General features: G+C 46.9%; 1 protein-coding gene across 8 annotated transcripts in view; it reads left to right on the forward strand.

Annotated features, from left to right (window-relative positions):
- METTL22 (methyltransferase 22, Kin17 lysine) overlaps positions 1 to 23,920 on the forward strand; it is a 748,727-nt gene that overhangs the window by 40,979 nt on the left and 683,828 nt on the right. For all 8 annotated transcript variants that reach the window (XM_063934257.1, XM_063934253.1, XM_063934254.1 and 5 more), the window contains exon 2: positions 6,680 to 6,842. In XM_063934257.1, coding sequence (XP_063790327.1) covers positions 6,680 to 6,842 — 163 coding nt within the window. The remainder of the gene's footprint in view (positions 1 to 6,679; positions 6,843 to 23,920) is intronic.

The following is a 23,920-nucleotide window of genomic DNA, read 5'->3' on the forward strand; positions in this document are numbered from 1 at the left end:
AAAAAGAGATGACTTCTCTACCTGAAGTTCAGACGTTTGTAAAGGGAGTGCTGCATATTCAGCCCCCTTTTGTGCCTCCAGTGGCACCTTGGGATCTTAACGTGGTGTTGAGTTTCCTGAAATCCCACTGGTTTGAACCACTCAAAACGGTGGAGTTGAAATATCTCACGTGGAAGGTGGTCATGCTATTAGCCTTGGCTTCGGCTAGGCGTGTGTCAGAGTTGGCGGCTTTGTCACATAAAAGCCCCTATTTGGTTTTCCATGCGGGTAGAGCAGAATTGCGGACCCGTCCACAATTTCTGCCGAAAGTGGTTTCATCTTTTCATATAAACCAACCTATTGTGGTGCCTGTGGCTACTACTGACTTGGAGGATTCCGAGTTACTTGATGTGGTCAGGGCTTTGAAGGTTTATGTAGCCAGAACGGCTAGGGTCAGGAAAACAGAGTCTTTGTTTATCCTGTATGCTTCCAACAAGCTTGGTGCTCCTGCTTCAAAGCAAACTATTGCTCGCTGGATCTGTAACACGATTCAGCAAGCTCATTCTGCGGCTGGATCGCCGCTGCCAAAATCAGTTAAGGCCCATTCCACTAGGAAGGTGGGCTCTTCTTGGGCGGCTGCCCGAGGCGTCTCGGCATTACAGCTTTGCCGAGCGGCTACTTGGTCAGGTTCAAACACGTTTGCAAAGTTCTACAAGTTTGATACCCTGGCTGAGGAGGACCTTGTGTTTGCTCAATTGGTGCTGCAGAGTCATCCGCACTCTCCCGCCCGTTTGGGAGCTTTGGTATAATCCCCATGGTCCTTACGGAGTCCCCAGCATCCACTAGGACGTTAGAGAAAATAAGATTTTACTTACCGGTAAATCTATTTCTCGTAGTCCGTAGTGGATGCTGGGCGCCCGTCCCAAGTGCGGAATTCTTCTGCAATACTTGTATATAGTTATTGCTTCAATAAGGGTTATGTTATGGTTGCATCAGGGTTGACCTGATGCTCTGTTGTTTATCATACTGTTAACTGGTTGTTTTCACTTTTTATACGGTGTGATTGGTGTGGCTGGTATGAATCTTGCCCTTACCAAAATCCTTTCCTTGTACTGTCAGCTCTTCCGGGCACAGTTTCTCTAACTGAGGTCTGGAGGAGGGGCATAGAGGGAGGAGCCAGTGCACACCAGAACCTAAATTCTTTCTTAAAGTGCCCATGTCTCCTGCGGTGCCCGTCTATCCCCATGGTCCTTACGGAGTCCCCAGCATCCACTACGGACTACGAGAAATAGATTTACCGGTAAGTAAAATCTTATTTATAGGGGTGTATTTAATAGATGTCGGATCCTTTCCGACGGAAAGGATCCGACATCGACATCTCAGTATTCAATGAGCGGCTAAATAAGACAGTATTTGGCCATTTCTGACAATGCCAACCCAACTGTTTTTAAAGTCGGATTGACATTGTTGGAAACCGGGGTCAAAACCTGTTACATTTTGCCGCGCAATCCGACAACACATGGGGATCCATGGATAATCTGCTGATCCACATGTTTTCCGACAAGTTGATTTGTGGACTTGTAGGAAAAAAAGCAGCCCGATTGAATAGGTTGGAACCCCGTCCGACCTAAAAAAGTCGGAAACTGGCGTCTTCCGACAAGACGGCAGTTTCTGACTTCAATTGAATGCCCCCAAAGTGTTAATTAGTTTTTTTGTCTGTTTTTTTACTCACTTTTCCAGCACATAATGTTTGGGGATAATAAACAGTTTTTTATTATTTTGCTCAATGACTCTACTTGGCAAAATCATAGAAAAATGTATACTTTCTCTTACGTCCTAGAGGATGCTGGGGTCCATATTAGTACCATGGGGGTATAGACGGGTCCACCAGGAGCCATTGGCACTTTAAGAGTTTAATAGTGTGGGCTGGCTCTTCCGTCCATGCCCCTCCCACCAGACTCAGTTTATAAAATGTGCCCGGAGGAGCCGGTCATAGTAGGGGAGCTCTACAGAGCTTCTCTAGTAAAAAGTTTTTTTTATAGAGTTTGTTATTTTACAGGGAGCCTGCTGGCAACAGCCTCCCTGCATCGAGGGTCTGAGAGGGGGAGCAGTGTCCGCTATGCGGGGTCTTGAGCCACTGCCTCCGCTGACTGGACATGAAGCTCCAGAGGGGACAGATCGGGCCCCGCCACAGGGGACCGCTCGCCCCAGCAGCCAGCCGCCACCCCCTCATAGTGCTGAAACATGGCGAGTTAGTCACTGTCCCCCCTTACAAGGGGGTGGGTCCATGTGAAAAAGGCAGCTTAAGGGTGGGAGCGCGGTATTAACCGTGCTCCCGCACGGCTCAGCGGTACTGCGGTGCTGTAAGGGGCGCCCTGAGCCAGCACAGACCCTGCACTGACCATTTCCAGCCTGTCGGGGTCCGCGGATCTCAGCCAGCACAAATTTCCTCAGGCCAGTATAATCTTCAAGAGCGGGAAGACAGCGCCATTGAAGGGGCAGAGCTTCTCCTCAGAGCGGACCCAGCAGCGTTCAGCGACAATTTTTTGGCCTGCAATCACTGCCAGTGTATGTACAGGTCCCTCCAGAACAACTCCAGCTATCTGTACGGTACCAGGGGGTTGTAGAAGGGGGGGGGGGGAGGCTGTATTTAGGCTGTGTTACCTATTAAGGGACACAGCGCTGGTTAGGGTCTCCCTATACCTCTAATAGCGCTGTGTGTGGGTTGGCTCCAATCTCTGTGTCTCTCTGCCATTCTTGGGGGGAAACTCTGTCTCAGAAATACCCTGTGTGTTTGTGGGGTGTTTGGTGTGTGTGACAACATGTCTAGGGACACTGTTTCATATGCTGCAGAGGATTTGTCTTCCCAGGAAGACTCCATTCCATGTAATCAGGATTGCACTGTTGTAGCGCAGATCCCAGTTAGAGAGCCAGAATGGTTAGTCTCTCTGAGGGGGACTATTTCTCAGATTTCTGATAGGGTTGCTAGGACTGAGCATGCCACTTAGGTCCTACAATCCTCTATGGTGGTATGGTCTGATACTGCTTCCTCGGGGTCCCCTGCGGTACATTCTCAGAAACGAGCACTTGCAGTGCTTATGCAGGATGACACGGACACCAACTCTGACACTGCAGACGGTGACGGGGATGTGTCGAGGCGGACAGCATCACTTGCTAAGGGGGTGCAGTTGATGATTGAAGCTGTAAGGGATGTTTTACATATTTCTGATACAGCTCCTGAGCAGGTGGAGGAGGCCTTTTTTACAGATAATAAGAAGCCCCCCTCACCTTCCCGGCATCCAATGAATTAAACGCTGTCTTTGAAAAAGCCTGGGAAACTCCAGAAAATAAATTTCAGATCCCTAAGTGGGTCTTGGTTGCTTTTCCCTTCCCAGAGGAAGATAGAAAGAAATGGGAGTCCCATCCGATAGTCGACGCCTCTGTCTCCAGGCTGTCTAAACAGGTGGTGTTGCCAGTCCCGGGATCTACCGCGTTGAAGGACCCGGCAGATCGCAAGGTGGATGCTACGCTAAAATCCATTTACACGGCTTCCAGGGCTATATTGCTGCCTACTATAGCCTGTGCTTGGATTGCAAAAGCTATTGCCAGGTGGACTATCACTCTGCTGGAGGAATCGACTACGATGGATAAAGGTGACGTTGATTTATTTTTACGCCGTATTCAGGATTCTGCAGGATTCCTGGTAGATTCCATGAAGGACCTGGGTTCCATGTCCGTCTCAGCTCGCAGGGGTCTCTGGCTGCGCCAATGGTCTGCGGACGCGGAATCCAGGAAGAGTGTGGAGGGCCTATCCTATACAGGTCAGGCTGCCTTTGGGGAGGTGCTGGATGCGTGGATTGCCACGGCTACCGCGGGTAAGCCTCCTTTTCTCCCCTCAGCTGCACCGGCTACGAAGAAGCCTTTTACACCAGCCACGGCACAGTCCTTTCGGCCTGCGAGGTCTAGAAAGAACAAGCCTTCGAACACCTTCTTCAGAGGTGGTCGTGCCAAAAAAAAGAAACCTGCTCCCGCAGGTTCCCAAACCCAGAAGCCCGCTTCTGATACCCCTAAATCCTCCGCATGATGGTGGACAACTAGGCCGGGAGGAAGGTCAGGTGGGGGCAAGACTCCAGCAGTTCAGCCACGTCTGGGTGTCGCCTGGCCTGGACCCCTGGGTCCTGGATATAGTGGCCAGGGGGTACAGGCTGGAGTTTCAAGATCCCCCACCTCGCCGTTTCTTCAAGTCAGAGGTGTTCGAGGAGGTAGCCGGTTGGTGGGGGGTTCCTCACATAGACATGATGGCCTCCCGCCTCAACATGAAGCTGGGGAGGTATTGTTCCCGGTCAAGAGACCCACAGTCAGTGGCGGTGGACGCACTGGTAACTCCGTGGGTGCTCCCGTCAGTGTATGTGTTTCCTCCACTTCCTCTGATTCCAAAGGTTCTTCAGCTGGTAAGAAGGGCAAGGGTTCTGGCAATCCTCATTGCTCCGGACTGGCCAAGGAGGGCTTGGTACGCGGATCTACTGGATCTTCTGCTGGAGGATCCAAGGCCTTTGCTTCTTCGGGAGGTTCTGCTACTGCAAGACTTACCACGGCTACATTTGACGGCATGCCGGTTGAGCGCCAGATCTTAGCTCGGAAAGGTATCCCGAGTGAAGTCATTCCTACCCTGATTCAGGCTAGGAAGGGGGTAACGTCTAAACATTACCACTGTATTTGGAAAAATATGTTTCTTGGTGTGAATCAAGAAAATCTCCTGCGGTGGAGTTTCAACTTGGACGTTTTCTCCTTTTCCTGCAGGCCGGAGTGGATATTGCCTGAGATTAGGATCCATCAAGGTCCAGATCTCTGCTTTGTCCATCTTTTTTCAAAAACAATTGGCTGTCCTCCCTGAAGTTCAGACCTTTATGAAAGTAGTTCTGCACATCCAGCCTCCCTTTGTGGCGCCAACGGCACCCTGGGATTTAGATGTAGTTTTGCAGTTCCTACAATCAGCTTGGTTTGAGCCCCTACTGGAGGCTGACATCAAGTTTCTCACGTGGAAGGCGGTCACTTTGTTGGCCTTGGCTTCTGCCCGACGCGTGTAGGAATTGGGGGCTTTATCTTGTAAAAGCCCTTATCTGATCTTCCATGAAGACAGGGCGGAACTTAGGACTCGTCCACAGTTCCTGCCTAAGGTTGTATCGGCTTTCCATATCAACCAACCTATTGTGGTGCCAGTGGCTACTGACTCCTCAATTGCTTCAAAGGCTTTGGATGTTGTCAGGGCCTTGAAGATCTATGTGAAGAGGACAGCTCGTCATAGAAAGACTGACTCTCTCTTTGTCCTCTACGATCCCAAGAAAATTGGGTGTCCTGCTTCTAAGTAGTCAATTTCGCGCTGGATCAGGTTCACTATCCAGCATGCTTATTCTACGGCAGGATTGCAGTGTCCGAAGCTTCTACTTGGTCTGGTTCGAACACGTTTGCTAAATTTTACCAGTTCGATACTTTGGCCTCTGATGACCTAAAGTTTGGTCAGGCAGTGTTGCAGGAGCCTCCGCGCTCTCCCTCCCGTACTGGGAACTTTGGGACATCCCCATGGTACTAATATGGACCCAGCATCCTCTAGGACATAAGAGAAAATAGGATTTTAATTACCTACTAGTAATCCTTTTCTCGTAGTCCGTAGAGGATGCTGGGCGCCCGCCCAGTGCTTCGTTTTCCTGCATTGGTTTTATAGTTCAGTACTGCCTGGTTCCTAGGTAAGTTCTGCGTTATTTACTGTTTCAGTACTGTTTCAGCTGTTGCTGAGTTTTCCAGCATGTTAGCCGGCTTTGTATGTTCTGTGAGCTGGTATGAATCTCGCCACTGTCTGTGTAATTCCTTCTCTCAAGTATGTTGTCTCCTCGGGCACAGTTTCTAGACTGAGTCTGGTGGGAGGGGCATGGAGGGAGGAGCCAGCCCACACTATTAAACTCTTAAAGTGCCAATGGCTCCTGGTGGACCCGTCTATACCCCCATGGTACTAATATGGACCCCAGCATCCTCTACGGACTACGAGAAAAGGATTTACCGGTAGGTAATTATAATCCTATTTTTGTTTCACCTCTCCCCATATAGTGACATAAATTCAGAAATGTATTACTCTGTTACCAGAAAAAAATGTCTATGTTGCATGTAAATGAAATGATTATTCTCAAAACCAAGAAAACATTTGTATTATTCTCAGACATATTTAGTCATAATTGAATTGCCATGATTATGACCTAAATGTGGCTGTGACAACTTTCCTAAGAAATTATTTACTTTACACAGCTTATGGAATCACTAGGTAATTGCTCATAATTGTAGTTTGTGGCCAACAGACACTAAACAAACCATTATTTAATGCTTTAAGGTGTATGTTTTTTTTTTGCTTTTTAGCCATTTGACATTTTAGGTTAAACTGTACCATTATCTATGCACAAGGCGGCAGACATTTTGTGAGCTAATCGCAGCATTTCTGACAATACAACCAATACAGTGATTAGTGACATTACTGTGTTATGAGGGGTAAACCATAATTCTTGGGTCAGAAACAGAACTGTCTTATACATGGTGTACAAGTGACAGGTGCGCTTCTGTGATCCTCTATAAAATACTGAACTGTAGAATATTGTAAAGATTATGCTGCAAATCTTCACACTTCTTTAATTTCTTTCTTTGTTTCTTTTTTTAGACGCCATCACATAACACTGGGGAACAGAAACATGCAAACCTGGGAGAGCAGGCAGAAATGGAAGAGATTACATTCACAAAAGACACGGTTTTATCCGATGTCCATCTTCACATCCCTCATAAGAGACATCTCATGGTCAGACTGAATGCAGTTGGACAGCCAGGTAAAAGTGTGATAAAACACATCAGTTGTTCATCATTTTGTTGTATTATGTGTTTTCTTTCTTTTTTTTTCTTTTTTAAACCCATTACAAGTGAACTGTTTATCCATCTCTTTTAATAGCAACATTCAGAGATTACAGATTTCAGTTACTGCCATTATTTTCTAGCAAATGTGAAATGTGTCATAAAGTACCTCATATGTCCTCAGTAAGCTTATAGACTCATAAGTTACCAGTGAATTCCACACTGCTTTGCAGTATAACTGTCAAGCAATTATTTTGCATTTAACGTAGAAGTAATAAATATTTATACAAAGCAATATCAGCGGTGTCTCTCCCTATGAAAACAGTCATTTTCTTTGCCTAACGTACTGTACATATTCATATGTGTTTAATATTTATACAAGTGCTGAAACAGAATTCCACCCAAATACTGTATACAGAAGTCAAATGGGTAACACATGATCGAAGCTTGAAATATGCAGGCACAGATATAAAAAAAAATAGCATTTTTACATCATTTGTCTATTTTCCTACTTTCATGCCTATTTGTATGGGTCAGGGGCAAACGCAGGATTTGTGTAGGGGGGTTTCTAAAGAGCGAGTGGAGCCAAGCATAAGGGGGAGGAGACTGAGGTAGTGTGCACTCTGTAACCTGATGTGGTGCCTTCCAACAGTCATTTAAATGCAGTATAGAAATGGTGGCACTCACAGACTCTTCATATCCCAGAAATGAAGACCCACAGGCGCCCGTAGGCTACTCTTAACATTTCGCTCTATAATAACCTTTGTCAGAGTATCCATGACGAATGTTAATATAAAGAAAAATGTCAGAGTAGCCTGCGGGCGCCTGTGAGTCTTCATTTCTGGGCTATGAAGAGTCTGTGAGTGCCACTATTTCTATACTGTGTGTGTGTATGTGTATGTGTGTGTATATACCCCTTGATGAAGTCCTTTGCATTGGGACGAAACGCGTCGGGAGTTACCCTGGACCCTCTTTTGATGGACAGATAAGCTTTTATATCTATTGTTTCTTGTACGTGTGATACCTGCTCATTTTAAACCGTGGTCTAATTTATGTACTAAAGTAAATGTGAAGGGAGATATCCTGGACCCTATTTTTATGGACAGATAAGCTTCTATATCATTTGTTTCTTGTACGTGCGATACCTGCTCGTTTTAAACCGTGGATATATTTTATGTACTTAATTAAATGTGAAAAATTATCTTTCTACTACGCTATTGTGGAGTGTGATATTCTGGGAGCATTTCCAATTAACACTCACTAAGTAGAAAAATGCTATAAGTACATATAGGTTTAAACGGTACACACTATTGGTTGTTTCTTTTTCTCTTTTGCATATTACTGTGATGATATTGGTCTGAGGACCGAAGATTCCTATGTGAGATAAGTGCTTGTCCCATTTTTTTCACTTAATATCATTCTATGTCCCCACCGTCATTTTCTAGGCATTATTAGGCGCTGATTACTTCTATTTTTTACACATACATATATATAACTGTGCTGGTGCCTTCACTGAAAATAATCAACAAAGCGCTCTGAATACTCAGAAAAGAAGATCAAACAGCAGCTTGCTTTGTCAATGTTTCAATTTATCTCGTCAAATTGTCATCAGGAAAAAAAAAAATGATGACAATTTGGCGAGATAAATTGAAACGTTGACAAAGCAGGCTGCTATTTGATCTTCTTTTCTGATTATTCAGCTTGAGTGCCGCACCCATATATATAATTTTTTTTGGGGGGGTCGGAGGATCGATGTCCGTGACACTGCATGCCGCCTTCTCATATTCAAAGAGACGGCTCAGCTGGCAGCTGGTTGAACGTGTGGGGAAGGGGGAGCTGCAGCGGTATCGCACAGCTCCTCCCAGGCACTGATGACATGCTCACGTCTCTCTGCACAGAAACAAAATAACCCACCCAAATCTAACTCTTTCTGCACATGTTATATCTGCCCCTCCTGTAGTGCACATGGTTTTGCCCAACTGCTAACATATTTGCTGCTGCGATCAACTCTGAATTAGGCCCAGTGTCTCTTATCACCAGGCGTCGTGGCCAAGCGGTGAAGTGTCCTGCACCCCATGCTCAGAGTCCTGGGTTCGATTCCCAAAGTGCAAATGCCTTTGTTTTTTGTTTTTTTTCTTCTTGACACATTATTCATTATTTTTTTTATAACATTCATATATAGAACATTACATTCAATAGAATTATGCACACAGGAAAAGACCTGTTTCCATTACTAACTGTCAGGGAGCCTGACACGCAAATCCGTAGCACAGTACTGTAATGTTTAATGTACATTCACTCTGGCCCTCCCCCAACCAAAGCGACTGTGGTATCAGCCCATCATTTACATACTGTGTTGGCCTCTTTGTCTGAAAAAATTAGTCTCTCAGGGGAGGGATAAGAGTCAGGGGGAGGAGGTGAGTTCAGAGACAATGCCCTTCCCTGTCCGTCTGAATATACAAGGACTGATACGCCCACTTTATAATGTCTACTGACACTGCAGTCATGCCTTTAATCTACTTCTGATTTCTCTGGCTGGGTCCACAGGATTATCCACAGGATAACATTGGGATATTGTCGAGCGACAGCGAAAATGGCACCAACACGGTCACAAGCTTTCTGGCCTCCCAGGATGCATTGGGGCCTCCACTATATAGTCCCGCCCACTGACTCAGTCAGATCAGTTTTTTGCTTGGTGCGGCAGGAAGCCGCATTGTCACAGGGCCGCTGTGAAAGCAGCCTTAAGTTTTCATTAATTTATTTTTATAGACTCACTGTTTTGGTTTTTTGAGCGACTTCTCTTAACAGCGTCTTAAACGCATATTAGAAAGAGTCGCTCCAACAACTCCCCACCGGGTAGCAACAACGCTCACCTTCGGGTATCAGTGCTGTCTCGACGGGCGTCTGTGTCGGATGTTCTAGCAGGTCCAGCAGACGTAACCAGGCTGTGGCCGGAGCATGGAGAGACGGTGAGTCTATGGACTTCCTCTTACTAGAGGGGTCAGGACACAGCTACACTGATTTGGTGGAGACTACAAACAGTGTGTTGATGCGCCGCACATCTCGGTGTGACAGCGCTACGCTCTGGGGATCATAGGCGCCAGGACAAGGTGAGGCCGCGATCCTGGGAGTTTAAGTCAACAGGGGGTTTCAGACGCTCTCCTGGCCGTCCCTCCTCCGAGTTCATGGCCAGTTCCCGCGTGTCTCTCGTTTCATGAACTGAATGACCTCACTTTCGGCTCAGACGCTACCACGAGGGTACTCTGTCGCAGCTTAGACGCTGCGGTTGTGTACACTGGATATAAACCCGCCCAGACCGAGTCGCAGGCCTTTAGCGTCTGCATACACGTGGAGTCGCTCAGTGTCCGTGTCCATCAGTGAGCGTCCGTGTCCGTTATCAGTTACCAAGAGCGGCAGTGTACACCAGTAGCGTCTGAATCCACTCAGCGTCTTACGAGCGTCTTTGCTTGGATATGGAAGTGTGGTGAGTCTCCCTGTATCCCGCTCTCCGGAGGCAGGGTATACAGTACTAAAAATTCCTTCTACTTCTTAGTATGCATTGTTAATTTTTAGTACCTATTGCATATGAGACCTGTATATTACTGTGTTTTCTGCATGTTATGTTGAAAAAAAGAACCAGTTAAACAGAAGTACAATTTTCCTACTTATGTATAAGTTATTATGGAGGTTGTATTATCATATGACAATGTCTAATGCTTTAACATGTGACTGACTGCTAGTATGCGTGCTGACTTTTCTGTGTACTGTCAGTCCTGTTCTGACCCTCAAATCAGGTGTACTGTGGTCAGATTGATTTCACCTCTATATACTGATTATAGGGTGTTTTTCAGTCACAAAATTGTGTAGTCAATATCAGATAAAATGTCTGTGAGCGGCAAAAGTGATGAGGAGAATTTGTCAAGCACTCCCATAGCCCTAACATGCTTATCTTGTAAGTCAGGGGTAATTGATATGAATGAATTGGTCACTTATGAGGGTTTGTGTGCAAACTGTTTTCGCTTTTCAGCGAAGTAAAAAACAGGAGTTAGTTCAACCTCCAGTAGAGCCACCATGGAATATGTTCGCAAAGACTCTGTCTTCAATAGCGGACAGGTTAGCTCCGGTAGCACCACCTCAAGGGTTAGGTTACACTATGAACCCATACATGCAGCTCCCTTCCTATGGTTTGGTTCCAGTAGCTTCTACAAGCAACCAAGGGGCAGGGAGCTTTAGTTCAGAAGATGTAGCTGAACTTATTAATGCAGTGAAGGCTGTGCTTTCTCTGGAAGAGCCAGCCAAGACAGCGTTAAAAGCAAAAGCACCTGTATTCAAACAAACAAAATCAGTGAAAGCTGAATTTCCAGCGTCAGCTGAGTTGACGGAAATGATGGATGAGTCTTGGGCAGCGCCCAGTAAAAAGTATAAGATTCCTAAGAGATGGGATTCTTATTATCCATTTCCTGCTGTGGATTGTTCGAAGAGAGAAGTTCCTCCAAAAGTAGATGCACATGTTCTGCGACTCGTGCATAAATCTGCTTTACCACTGTCATCTACCTCATTGAGTGATGTCACAGACAGAAGGGTAGAGAGCCTATTGAAAAATATTTTTTCTCTTGTAGGAGCAGTGGTAAGACCTGCTATGGCTTCGGCCTGGGTAGCAAATGCAATGGGCAAATGGATAGAGGAACTAGAGAATGACATCCCCTCTCTTACTAGGGAGCAAGAAGATCATCTTTGCCGTTTAAGACAATCTGCCCAGTATTTAGAAGAAGCAGCAATTGATGTAGGCACTGTTGCTTCTAAAGCTTCAGCCTTGACAGTAGTCGCTCGCAGAGCAGTTTGGCTACGGACCTGGAAGGCAGATGCGGAGTCCAAGAAAGAATTGGAAGCATTGCCTTTCGTGGGTAATATATTATTTGGAAAACCTTTATCGGATATCCTAGAATCAGAGGCTGAATCGAAAAAGGTCAGATTTCCGGCTACCTATAACCCTAAATCCAAGGGTTTAAAATTTCGCTCATTTCGCTGGCAAAGCAAAGCGAAAGCTAAAGAGGAGCCTAAACAACCCCAGTTTAAATCCAGGGGTAGGAAGCAGTGGGCTAGCAAAAAGCCAGCTTCCAAACCTGAACAGAAACCCTCAGCCTGAAGAGACGGGCCTCCGCCTGGAGGATTCCAGGGTTGGGGGCTGACTCCTGCAGTTTGCACACATATGGCAACAGTCAACAGCAGATGCCTGGGTGCAGAAGGTAGTATCTCAGGGGTATGGGTTCCCATTCAGGAGGCAGCCTCCTCAAAGATTTTTTTGCACCAGCCCGTCTCGTATAGAGTCGAAGGCCAATGCCCTGCAAGAAGCAGTCCAAAAATTACTGCAGTCGGGTGTGATTGTCCCAGTACCTCCATCACAAAAGGGACAGGGGTATTACTCCAATCTGTTTCTAATCCAGAAACCAAATGGGTCATATCGACCAATTCTAAATCTGAAGATGTTGAACAACTACATATGGATCCCGAAGTTCCACATGGAGACGTTACGCTCCATAATGTTGGCTATGGAACCGGGAGACTATATGGTGTCTCTGGATGTACGGGATGCTTACCTACATGTGCCTATAGCACCATCACATCAGTGTTACCTCAGGTTTGCCATCCTCAAGGAACACTTCCAGTTCCGGGCTCTGCCCTTCGGGCTAGCTACGGCACCCAGGGTGTTTGCCAAGATCATGGTGGTTATGGCAGCTTGTCTGCGCAAGCAAGGGATAAGAATGTTCCCATACCTAGACGACCTATTAATCTTAGCACAGTTGCAAGATTTACTGTTGAGCCATCTCCAACAGACGATAGTTTGTTTACAGAGACACGGGTGGCTCATAAATTGGGAGAAGTCGTCCCTGAATTCGTCACAGCGGATGGTTCATTTGGGAGCCATATTGGATTCAGACCTACAGAGAGTTCTCTTACCAGAGAAGAAAATAGTTAAGGTGCAGGTCATGGCTCAGGAAGTGTTGCAAGCCCAGACAATGTCAGTCCATGCAGCAATGCGACTGTTGGGTCTGATGGTATCAACCTTCGACATGGTGGAATATGCGCAATTCCACTCCAGACCGTTGCAGCATCTCATTTTGACCAAATGGAACGGAAATCATCAAACGATAAAGAAGCAGATGATAAAGATTCCAGTAAATGTAAAAAGGTCTCTAGCATGGTGGCTACAGACAGACCATTTAAACAAGGGGAGACCCTTTTGGATAAAAGAGTGGCAAGTCCTGACAACAGACGCCAGCCTGCAAGGCTTGGGGGCGGTACTCGGAAGCCTATGGTTCCAGGGAAAATGGACCGCAAGGGAAAGTCGCCTGCCGATAAAGCTGTTAGAAATAAGAGCCATTTACTTGGCTCTGGTTGAGGCAGAGGACAATCTACAAGGAAGACCAGTCCAGATCCGCTCAGACAATGCGACGGCAGTAGCATACCTCAATCATCAAGGAGGAACTCACAGCAAGAGTCTGATGGAGGAAGTAACCCCCATTCTAAAATGGGCAGAACTCCATCTCCCAGCATTGTCAGCAGTATTTGTCCCGGGTGTACTAAATTGGGAAGCAGATTTTCTCAGTTGGCACACCATTTAGGAAACCGAATGGGCACTACACCCAGAAGTGTTTCAGACACTGGTGAACAGATGGGGTCTACCGGAGATAGACCTTATGGCGTCTCGTCTAAACAACAAAGTTCCGAGGTACGGATCAAGAACAAGGAACCCAGGAGCGGTCCTGGTAGACGCACTGTCAGTAGAATGGAGGTTTCAGCTGGCATATCTGTTCCCTCCAATATTTCTGTTACCCAGAGTAGTGAGAAAGATAAAACAGGCAAAAGGAGCAATCATTCTAATAGCTCCAGCTTGGCCAAGAAGGCATTGGTACACAGATCTGTTGAGAATGTCCGTGGAAGCACCGATACTGCTCCCTCAACGTCCAGATCTGTTAATGCAGGGTCCTTGTTGTCACAGTCATCTGGATCGCCTGTCTTTGACGGCGTGGCTGTTGAAACCTCTATCTTAGAGGCTAAAGGATTTTCAAAGCAAGTCATCCAAACCATGCTTAGAGCAAGAAAGCCTTCTTCAGCCCGTGTGTATCATAGAATATGGCAAGCCTATATTCATTGGTGTTCTGGAAAAAATTACAATCCGAGATCCTTTAAAGTAGCTAGAATTTTGGATTTCCTGCAGGCAGGATTGGATAAAGGGTTGAAGGTTGCTTCCTTGAGGGTGCAAGTCTCAGCGTTGACTGTATGGTTTCAGCAGAAGATTGCTGACCTACAGGATGTACGTACGTTTTTCCAAGGAGTAGTACATATTCAACCTCCATTTGTTCCTCCTGCAGCTCCCTGGGATTTGAATTTAGTTCTTAAATTTCTCCAGGGTCCTTTGTTTGAACCACTTGAGAGAACAGATCTTATGTGGTTAATGGTTAAAGTTTTTTTTTTTTACTGGCAATGGCGTCTGCCAGAAGAGTGTCAGATTTAGGAGCATTATCATGTAAGTCTCCTTTCCTAAGTTTTTTTCCAGACAGAGCAGTTCTCAGAACGAGATCTAGTTATCTTCCAAAGGTGGTATCAAAATTTCACCTGAATGAAGAGATTGTAGTCCCAGCTTTTCAGGTATCGGGACTATCTGCGGGAGAAGCGTCGCTGGACGTGGTCCGGGCTTTAAAAATCTACATAGATCGTACTAGTGCCATCAGGAAAACAGATTCCCTCTTCATCCTCTATGGATTCCATAGAAGAGGATGGCCTGCTAGTAAACAGACGCTGGCGAGATGGCTCCGAATGGTAATATCTGAAGCTTATTCTCATGCAGATCTCCCTATTCCGGCTAATGTCTCTGCACACTCTACACGTAAGGTAGGTCCGTCTTGGGCAGCACAACAGGGTGCATCAGCTGAACAGATGTAGGGCAGCCACATGGTCTTCCATAAACACATTCATCAGACATTATGCCTTGGATACTTTTGCTTCTCATGACGCAGACTTCGGGCGAAAGGTCCTCCTGTGCAATCAGGAGCGTCCCCACCACTAAAATGGCTTTGGGAATCCCAATGTTATCCTGTGGATAATCCTGTGGACCCAGCCAGAGAAATTAACGTTATGGTAAGAACTTACCGTTGATAACGTGATTTCTCTTATGTCCACAGGTATCCACAGGGATCCCACCCTGACGCATCTGATTTGAGGATCTAGACAATCACTAAAACCTCTTCCTTCTTGTATGGAAGGGTGTGCATGTGTGTTCTTATCGCCTGTACAGGTCTCTACCTAATGTTCCTGCCTAAAATCGCTGTGGAAAGAACTGATCTGACTGAGTCAGTGGGCGGGACTATATAGTGGAGGCCCCAATGCATCCTGGGAGGCCAGAAAGCTCGTGACCGTGTTGGTGCCATTTTTGCTGTCGCTCGACAATATCCCAATGTTATCCTGTGGATACCTGTGGACATAAGAGAAATCACGTTATCAACGGTAAGTTCTTACCATAACGTTCATTTTATTGATTTCTCTTATGTCCTAGAGGATGCTGGGGTCCATTTTAGTACCATGGGGTATAGACAGGTTCTTTGGGAGCCACTGGCACTTTAAGAGTTTAATAGTGTGGGCTGGCCCCTTCCTCTATGTCCTTCCTACCAGACTTAGTTTAGAAAATGTGACAGTAGGAGCCGGTCACAGCTAGGGGAGTTCTTAGGAGTTTTTCTAGTTTTATTTTTTTCTAGAGTTTATTATTTTCAGGAAGGCTGCTGGCAACAGCCTCTCTGCTTCGTGTGACTTAGGGGGGGAGTAGGAATCAACTTCCTGAAAAGTTAATGGTCCTCTACTCCGTTGACAGGACACTGAGCTCCTGAGGGTGTTGATCGCAAGCCCACGAGGCGACCGCTCACTCCCGCAGCACGGCCGCCACCCCCTAACAGAGCCAGAAGTAAGAAGAGTGGTGAGTACAGCGCCGGCGTCCTGGTTAGTGGGTCGCCGGCGAGTATGGCGGCACAATGGGGGGAGCGCAGCTCTGACAGGCTGTGCTCCGGGAAGGCTCAGCAACAGTAACACTGTAGGTGCTTTGAGGGGCGTCCTAAGCCAGCGCAGAATACCCTACACTGGTCAAGCAGCTAACAGGGGCTAATCCCGCTGTTAGCAATGAAAAACTTTAGACCAGTTTAAACATTTAGTGCGGGAAGCCGTTACAAGGGGCGGGGCTTCCTCTCAGAGCGGATCCAGCACTCACCAGTGCCATTTTCTCCCTGCAGATCATAGGAAAGAGACGCTGACAGAGAGCACTGCCCTCCACACCACTCCAGCTATACCTCTGCGGTACCAGGGTGTTATAGAAAGGGGGTACTTATTACCCTATTAAGGGTAGTTAGTCAGCGCCGGGCTTTTATCATAATAACTGCCTACTCTGTGACTCTCTGAAGGTACTCTGGGGGAAACTGTATCTGACATTTTCCTGTGTGTGTGTGTGTGTGTGTGTGTGTGTGTGTGTGTGTGTGTGTGTGTGTGTGTGTGTGTGTGTGTGTGTGTGTGTGTGTGTGTGTGTGTGTGTGTGTGTGTAAGTGTGTATATCCCACGTTACCATGTCTAAGGACTTTGTGTCCTGTGCTGCAGAGTGTTGATCTTCTCCTGAGGAGTCTATTCCATGTACTCAGGACTTCAATGTGCTGTCTCAGCCTTCTGAATCCGAACCCCCATGGGTGGATTCTTTAAGGGGAATGGTATCCCAGATTTCAACTAGGATGTCGCATACTGAGAAAGAGACGCAGTTTTTGAGAAAATCTGTAGATGGTTTGAAGTATTCAGCTCCCACTACTTCGTCTAAAAGTCTACCTCCATACCCACAAAAACGTACACTTGCCCAGATAATGCAAGCTGACGCTGATACCGACTGATACATGGGACGGTGATGGGGATGGGGATATGCAGGGGGGAGATACATCCCTTGCTAAGGGGGTGCAACTCATGATTGAAGCCATTAGGGATGTTTTGCATATTACTGAGAAGGTACCTGAGCAGGAAGAGGAATCTTATTTTATAGTAAATAAAAAATCCTTGCTCACCTTCCCTGCTTCTAAGGAGTTAAACTCCATGGGGTAAATTTACTAAGATTCGTATTTTCCCGTTTGAGGTCAAAGTTCAATCACGAATGACATCGAAAGTGTAAATATGCAACTTTTTGAATTGATTACGACTAATTTACTAAGCTGCCGTATTCTGCATTTTCGGTTTTTCCGATGTCGATGTCATTCGTTTTTTTGGCAGTGTTTTACGTGAGTGACTTGTAAAACACTGCCGGCTTTAATACAATGAATCTCGGCCGGATCTGAGAGATCCGTGCTGGGCTTCATTGTGCACCTTGTAAAAAAAAAAAAAAAAATGTTTAAACTTAAAAAAAAAATTGCGTGGGGTCCCCCCTCCTAAGGCAAACCAGCCTCGGGCTCTTTGAGCCGATCCTGGTTGCAGAAATATGGGGAAAAATGGACAGGGGTTCCCCCATATTTAAACAACCAGCATCGGGCTCTGCGCCTGGTCCTGGTTCCAAAAATACGGGGGACAAAAAGCGTAGGGGTCCCCCGTATTTTTGAAACCAGCACCGGGCTCCACTAGCTGGACAGATAATGCCACAGCCGGGGGTCACTTTTATACAGTGCCTTGCGGCCGTGGCATCAAATATCCAACTAGTCACCCCTGGCCGGGGTACCCTGGGGGAGTGGGGACCCCTTCAATCAAGGGGTCCACCCCCCCCAGCCACCCAAGGGCCAGGGGTGAAGCCCGAGGCTGTCCCCCCCATCCAATGGGCTGCGGATGGGGGGCTGATAGCCTTTGTTCAAAGTGATTGATATTGTTTTTAGTAGCAGTACTACAAGGCCCAGCAAGCCTCCCCCGCAAGCTGGTACTTGGAGAACCACAAGTACCAGCATGCGGCGGAAAAATGGGCCCGCTGGTACCTGTAGTACTACTACTAAAAAAATACCCCAATAAAGACAACACACACACACACACCTTGAAAGTATAACTTTAATACATCCATCCACACCTCCATATACACATACTTACCTTATGTTCCCACGCAGGTCGGTCCTCTTCTCCAGTAGAATCCATGGTGTACCTGTTGAAAAAATTATACTCACATAATCCAGTGTCTTAGGCTCCTCGGTAACTCCTTTTGTAATCCACGTACTTGTAAAAATAAAAAAACGGATACCCGACCTCGCACTGAAAGGGGACCCATGTTTTCACATGGGTCCCCTTTTCCCGAATGCCTGGAACCCCCTCTGACTTAAGTCCAAGAAGGTTCCATCAGCCAATCAGGGAGCGCCACGTTTGGCACCCTCCTGATCGGCTGTGTGCTCCTGTACTGTATGACAGGCGTCACATGGCAGTGTTACAATGTTTCGCCTATGCGCTCCATTGTAACCAATGGTGGGAACTTTCAGGTCAGCGGTGAGGTCATTTTCGGTCAACCGCTGACCTGAAAGTTCCCACCATTGGTTACAATGGAGCACATAGGCGCTACATTGTAACACTGCCGTGTGCCGCCTGTCAGACAGTACAGGAGCACACAGCCGATCAGGAAGGTGCCACAACGTGGCGCTCCCTGATTGGCTGAAGAAACCCACTTAGACATCAGTCAGAGGGGGTTTCTGGCATTCGGGGAAAGGGGTCCCATGTGAAAACATGGGTCCCCTTTCAGTTCGTGGTCGGGTGTCCCGTTTTTTTATTTTTACAAGTACGTGGATTACAAATGGATTATCCGAGGAGCCCTCTACACTGGATTTGGTGAGTAGGATTTTTTCAACAGGTACACCATGGATTCTACTGGAGAAGAGGACCGATCCTCGTGGGAAGATAAGGTAAGTATGTGTATATGGTGGTGTGTATGTATGTATTAAAGTTATACTTTCAAGGTGTGTGTGTATTGTCTTTATTGGAGTATTTTTTTAGTAGTAGTACTACTACAGGTACCAGCGGGCCCGGTTTTCCGCCGCATGCTGGTACTTGTGGTTCTCCAAGTACCAGCTTGCGGGGAGGCTTGCTGGGCCTTGTAGTACTGCTACTAAAAACAATATCAATCACTTTGAACAAAGGCTATCAGCCCCCCATCCGCAGCCCATTGGATGGGGGGGGACAGCCTCGGGCTTCACCCCTGGCCCTTGGGTGGCTGGGGGGGGGGATCCCTTGATTGAAGGGGTCCCCACTCCCCCAGGGTACCACGGCCAGGGGTGACTAGTTGGATATTCGATGCCACGGCCGCAAGGCACTGTATAAAAGTGACCCCCGGCTGTGGCATTATCTGTCCAGCTAGTGGAGCCCGGTGCTGGTTTCAAAAATACGGGGGACCCCTACGCTTTTTGTCCCCCGTATTTTTGGAACCAGGACCAGGCGCAGAGCCCGGTGCTGGTTGCTTAAATATGGGGGAACCCCTGTCAATTTTTTTCCCATATTTTTGCAACCAAAGCCGGCTCAAAGAGCCCGAGGCTGGTTTGGTTAAGGAGGGGGGACCCCACGCAATTTTTTTGGGAAAAATTATAACATTTCCCACCCCTTCCCACTGATAAACATGCACGGGTCTCATGGATATGTGCATGTCTATACAAACACGGGATAAAAAAGCAGGTCTGTTTTTTTTTAGCACTTTTTCACGATTTGTATTTTAGCACGGCAGTGTTTGGCTATTGTCGGCAGTGTTTGTGTTTTGCACTTTTTAGTAAATGACCGATTTCTACCAAATTGCAGGCGTATTTGACCGATGGTGTATTGATTCGTGATTTTTTCCAAGGACTTCCAAAATATTACGAATGCCCTCATCACTGCCGTGATTTTTGCTTAGTAAATTACCGAGATGACACTTTGAAGAAAAAACGGCATCTCGGTCAAAATCGGGACCTTAGTAAATATACCCCCTTGTTTGAAAAATCCTGGAAAAACCCAGAGAAAAAATTCCAGATCCCAAAAAGACTTCTCATTGCTTTCCCTTTCCCTGAAGAGGATAGAAAGAAGTGGGAAAACTCACCTATTTTAGACGCTTCTGTATCTAGGTTGTCTAAAAAGGTGGTTTTACCTGGCCCTGGTTCAACCGTCTTAAAGGAGCTGGCTGACCGCAAGATTGAGACTACGCTCAAATCACTATAAACTACTACAGGTTTGGCCTTACGGCCCACTATTGCTTGTGCGTGGATTTCTAAAGCCATAGTAAAGTGGTCAGGCACATTACTAGAGGACTTAGATACTATGGATAGGAGTGACATTGACTTGTTTTTACGTCACATACAGGATTCTGCAGGTTTCATGGTGGAGGCCATGAAGGACATCGGCCTACTTAATGCAAGGGCTACTTCCATGGCAGTTTCGGCACGCAGAAGACTCTGGCTACGCCAATGGACCGCGGATGCAGAATCCAAGAAAAGTGTGGAGAACCTGCCCTTCACAGGTCAGGCACTATTTGGGGAAGCATTGGATGCGTGGATTTCCACGGCGACTGCGGGTAAGTGGACATTTCTTCCCTCCACAGTAACACCGGCTAGGAAATCTTATCCTTTCGGACCGCAAAATTAAAAAAATCCAAACCCCCCTCCACCTTCTTTAGAGGAGGGCGGGGTAAATCCAGAAAACCTGCACCAACAGGTTCACAGGAACAGAACAACAGACAGAGAGAGGAGGGGTTGCAAATCCCACCACTACATTTCCCTTCAGCACACTAAAAAATTACCTGTAACCATACCTGAACCTATCTGGTAATAGAAATTCAGAGAATTAGTTTACATATGTTTGCAAACACATGTTTAAGCTGCTGCGCCACTTCACGGCTTCTCCGATGTCAGCAGTCCTAACACTACACAATGGCAGTGCCCACATAGGGCCATGTAATTTGTCACAGTAGGCCTCATGATAAAGGCTATTATTAAAACACATCCAGACAGAGAGCTAACTTACCCAGGAGCCACCCCCAGGATCTCCCATTGGCACTACAAGGAACAGCATGCCTTCCAAGGAACAGAAACCAGGTTCTGCTGCCCCCAAGTCTTCAGCATGACAGTGGACTTCCCTGCCTGGAGATCGGGCAGGTGGGAGTGAGACTAAAAGCTTTCAGTCACATCTGGGTGTCATCATGCCTAGACCCCTGGGTAACAGATATTGTTACCCAGGGGTACAGACTGGAGTTTCAAGAACTCCCACCTCACAGATTCTTCAAATCAGGCTTACCAGTTTCGCTGACAGAAAGTGCTATCCTACAGGAAGCCATTCGAAAATTGGTACGAACAAATGTCATTGTTCCAGTTCCACCTCACCAAAAAACTAAGGGTTATTACTCAAACCTGTTTGTGGTACCGAAACCGGACAGTTCGGTAAGGCCTATATTGAACCTAAAGTAATTGAACCCTTACTTGAGGGTTTTCCAATTCAAGATGGAGTCTCTGAGAGCGGTGATCTCAGGTCTGGAGGAGGGGGAATCCTAATATCCTTGGATATCAAGGATGCGTACCTTCACATTCAGATCTGGCCGCCTCACCAGGCCTATCTACGGTTTGCACTACAGGACTGTCACTATCAGTTCCAGACGTTACCATTTGGCCTCTCTACAGCACCGAGGGTGTTCACCAAGGTCATGGCGGAGATGATGCTCCTCCATCGCAAGCAGGGAGTGAATATAATTCCATATCTGGACGATCTGCTGATAAAGGCATCTTCCAGGGAGCACCTGTTGCAGGATATTTGTCTCTCAACTCAGCTAATCCAGGATCATGGGTGGATCCTTAACCTTCCAAGTCACATTTGGAACCGACAAGGAGACTGCCCTTCCTGGGGATGATACTCGACACGGAAGTGCAGAAGGTGTTTCTACCACTGGAGAAAGCTTTACAGTACGGGAGATTCCATGCAATCTTCTTCCAACTGGATCTCCTGGACAAATGGTTGGGTTCACATCTTCACATGCACCAGTGGATACGCCTGTCGCCAAAAGCCAAAATTTCACTCCTCTGGTGGCTGCAAACTTCTCACCTACTCGAGGACCGCAGGTTCGGGATTCAGAATTGGATTCTTCTAACCACGGATGTAAGCCTCAGAGGTTTGGGAGCAGTCACCCAGGGAGAAAACTTCCAAGGAAAGTGGTTAAGTTAGTTATCTTTCATTCCAATAAACATTCTGAAGCTAAGAGACATATACAACGGCCTTCTACAAGTGGCGCATCTTCTACAAGATCGAGCCATTCAGGTTCAGTTGGACAACGTCACAGCGGTGTCCTACATAAACAGGCAGGGCGGAATGAAGAGCAGGGCTGCGATGTCAGAGGTAACAAGAATCCTCCTCTGGGCAGAAAGGCACGCGCTGGTGCTGTCAGCAATCTTCATTCCGGGAGTGGACAACTGGGAAGCAGACTTCCTCAGCAGACACAATCTCCATCCAGGGGAATGGGGCCTCCACTAGGAGGTATTCGCAGAGGTAACAAGCCGATGGGGTGTACCTCAAATAGACTTGATGGCCTCTCGCCTCAACAAGAAGCTTCGGAGGTACTGTTCCAGGTCGCGAGACCCGCAAGCAGTGGCGGTGGACGCCCTGGTAACTTTGTGGGTGTACCAGTCAGTATATGTGTTCCCTCCTCTTCCACTCATCCTAAGGATTCTCAAACTACTAAAAAGAACAAGAGTTCCGGCGATCCTCATTGCTCTGGACTGCCAAAGAAGAGCTTGGTACGCGGATCTTCTGGCATTGCTGCTGGAGAATCCGAGGCCTCTTCCTCTTCGCGAGGACATTCTACTACAGGGGTCGTTCGCCTATCAAGACTTACTGCAGCTACGTTTGATGGCATGGAGGTTGAACGCCAGATCTTAGCTCGGAAGGGCATTCCGAACAAGGTAATTTCTACTCTGATCCAAGCTAGGAAGGGAGTAACGTCTAAGCCAGAGGTTCTCAAACTCGGTCCTCGGGAGCCCACACAGTGCATGTTTTGCAGGTAACCCAGCAGGTGCACAGGTGTATTAATTACTCACTGACACATTTTAAAAGGTCCACAGGTGGATCTAATTATTTCACTTGCGATTCTGTGAGGAGACCTGCAAAACATGCACTGTGTGGGCCCCCGAGGACCGAGTTTGAGAACCTCTGGTCTAAGCATTACCATCGGATTTGGAGAAAGTATGTGTCTTGGTGTGAATCCAAGAAGTTTCCTACGGTGGAGTTTCAACTGGGACGTTTTCTCCTCTTTCTGCAAGCTGGTGTGGATGTGGGCCTACACTTGGGCTCCATCAAGGTCCAGATTTTGGCCTTGTCCATTTACTTCCAGAAACAATTGGCTGCTCTCCATAAGGGTCAAACTTTCTTGAATGGGGTTCTGCACATCCAACCACCCTTTGTGCCTCCTACGGCACCTTGGGATCTTAATGTGGTGCTGCAGTACCTGCAATCAGATTGGTTCAAACCTTTACAGGAGGTGGACGTAAAGTTTCTTACTTGGAAGACAGTCACACTGTTGGCATTGTCATCTGCAAGACATGTGTCTAAATTGGGGGCATTGTCACTCAAGTGCCCCTACTTGATTTTCCATGAAGATAGAGCTGAACTTAGAGTGAGTCAGCAATTTCTTCCTAAGGTTGTATCAGCTTTTCATATCAACCAACCTATTGTGGTACCAGTAGCTACTGACACCTTGATTACCTCAAAGTCCCTGGATGTTGTGCGGGCTTTGAAAATATATATCAAGTGACTGCTCGTCACAGGAAGTCGGACGCACTATTTGTCCTTTATGATCCCAACAAGATTGGGTGTCCTGCTTCTAAGCAGACAATTTCTCGCTGGATTAGGAATACTATCCAGCATGCTTATTCAACGGCAGGTTTGGCTTGTCCAAAATCTGTTCAGGCCCACTCTACACGTAAAGTGGGTTCTGACTGGGCGGCTGCCCGATGTATCTTAGCTCTTCAGCTTTGACGAGCGGCTACTTGGTCAGGGTGGAACACGTTTGCTAAGTTTTACAAGTTCGATACTTTGGCCTCTGAGGACCTAAAGTTTGGTCAATCTGTTCTGCAGGACC

Source organism: Pseudophryne corroboree, chromosome 7 (genome assembly GCF_028390025.1).
Source record: "Pseudophryne corroboree isolate aPseCor3 chromosome 7, aPseCor3.hap2, whole genome shotgun sequence".
Taxonomy (NCBI): Eukaryota; Metazoa; Chordata; class Amphibia; order Anura; family Myobatrachidae; genus Pseudophryne; species Pseudophryne corroboree.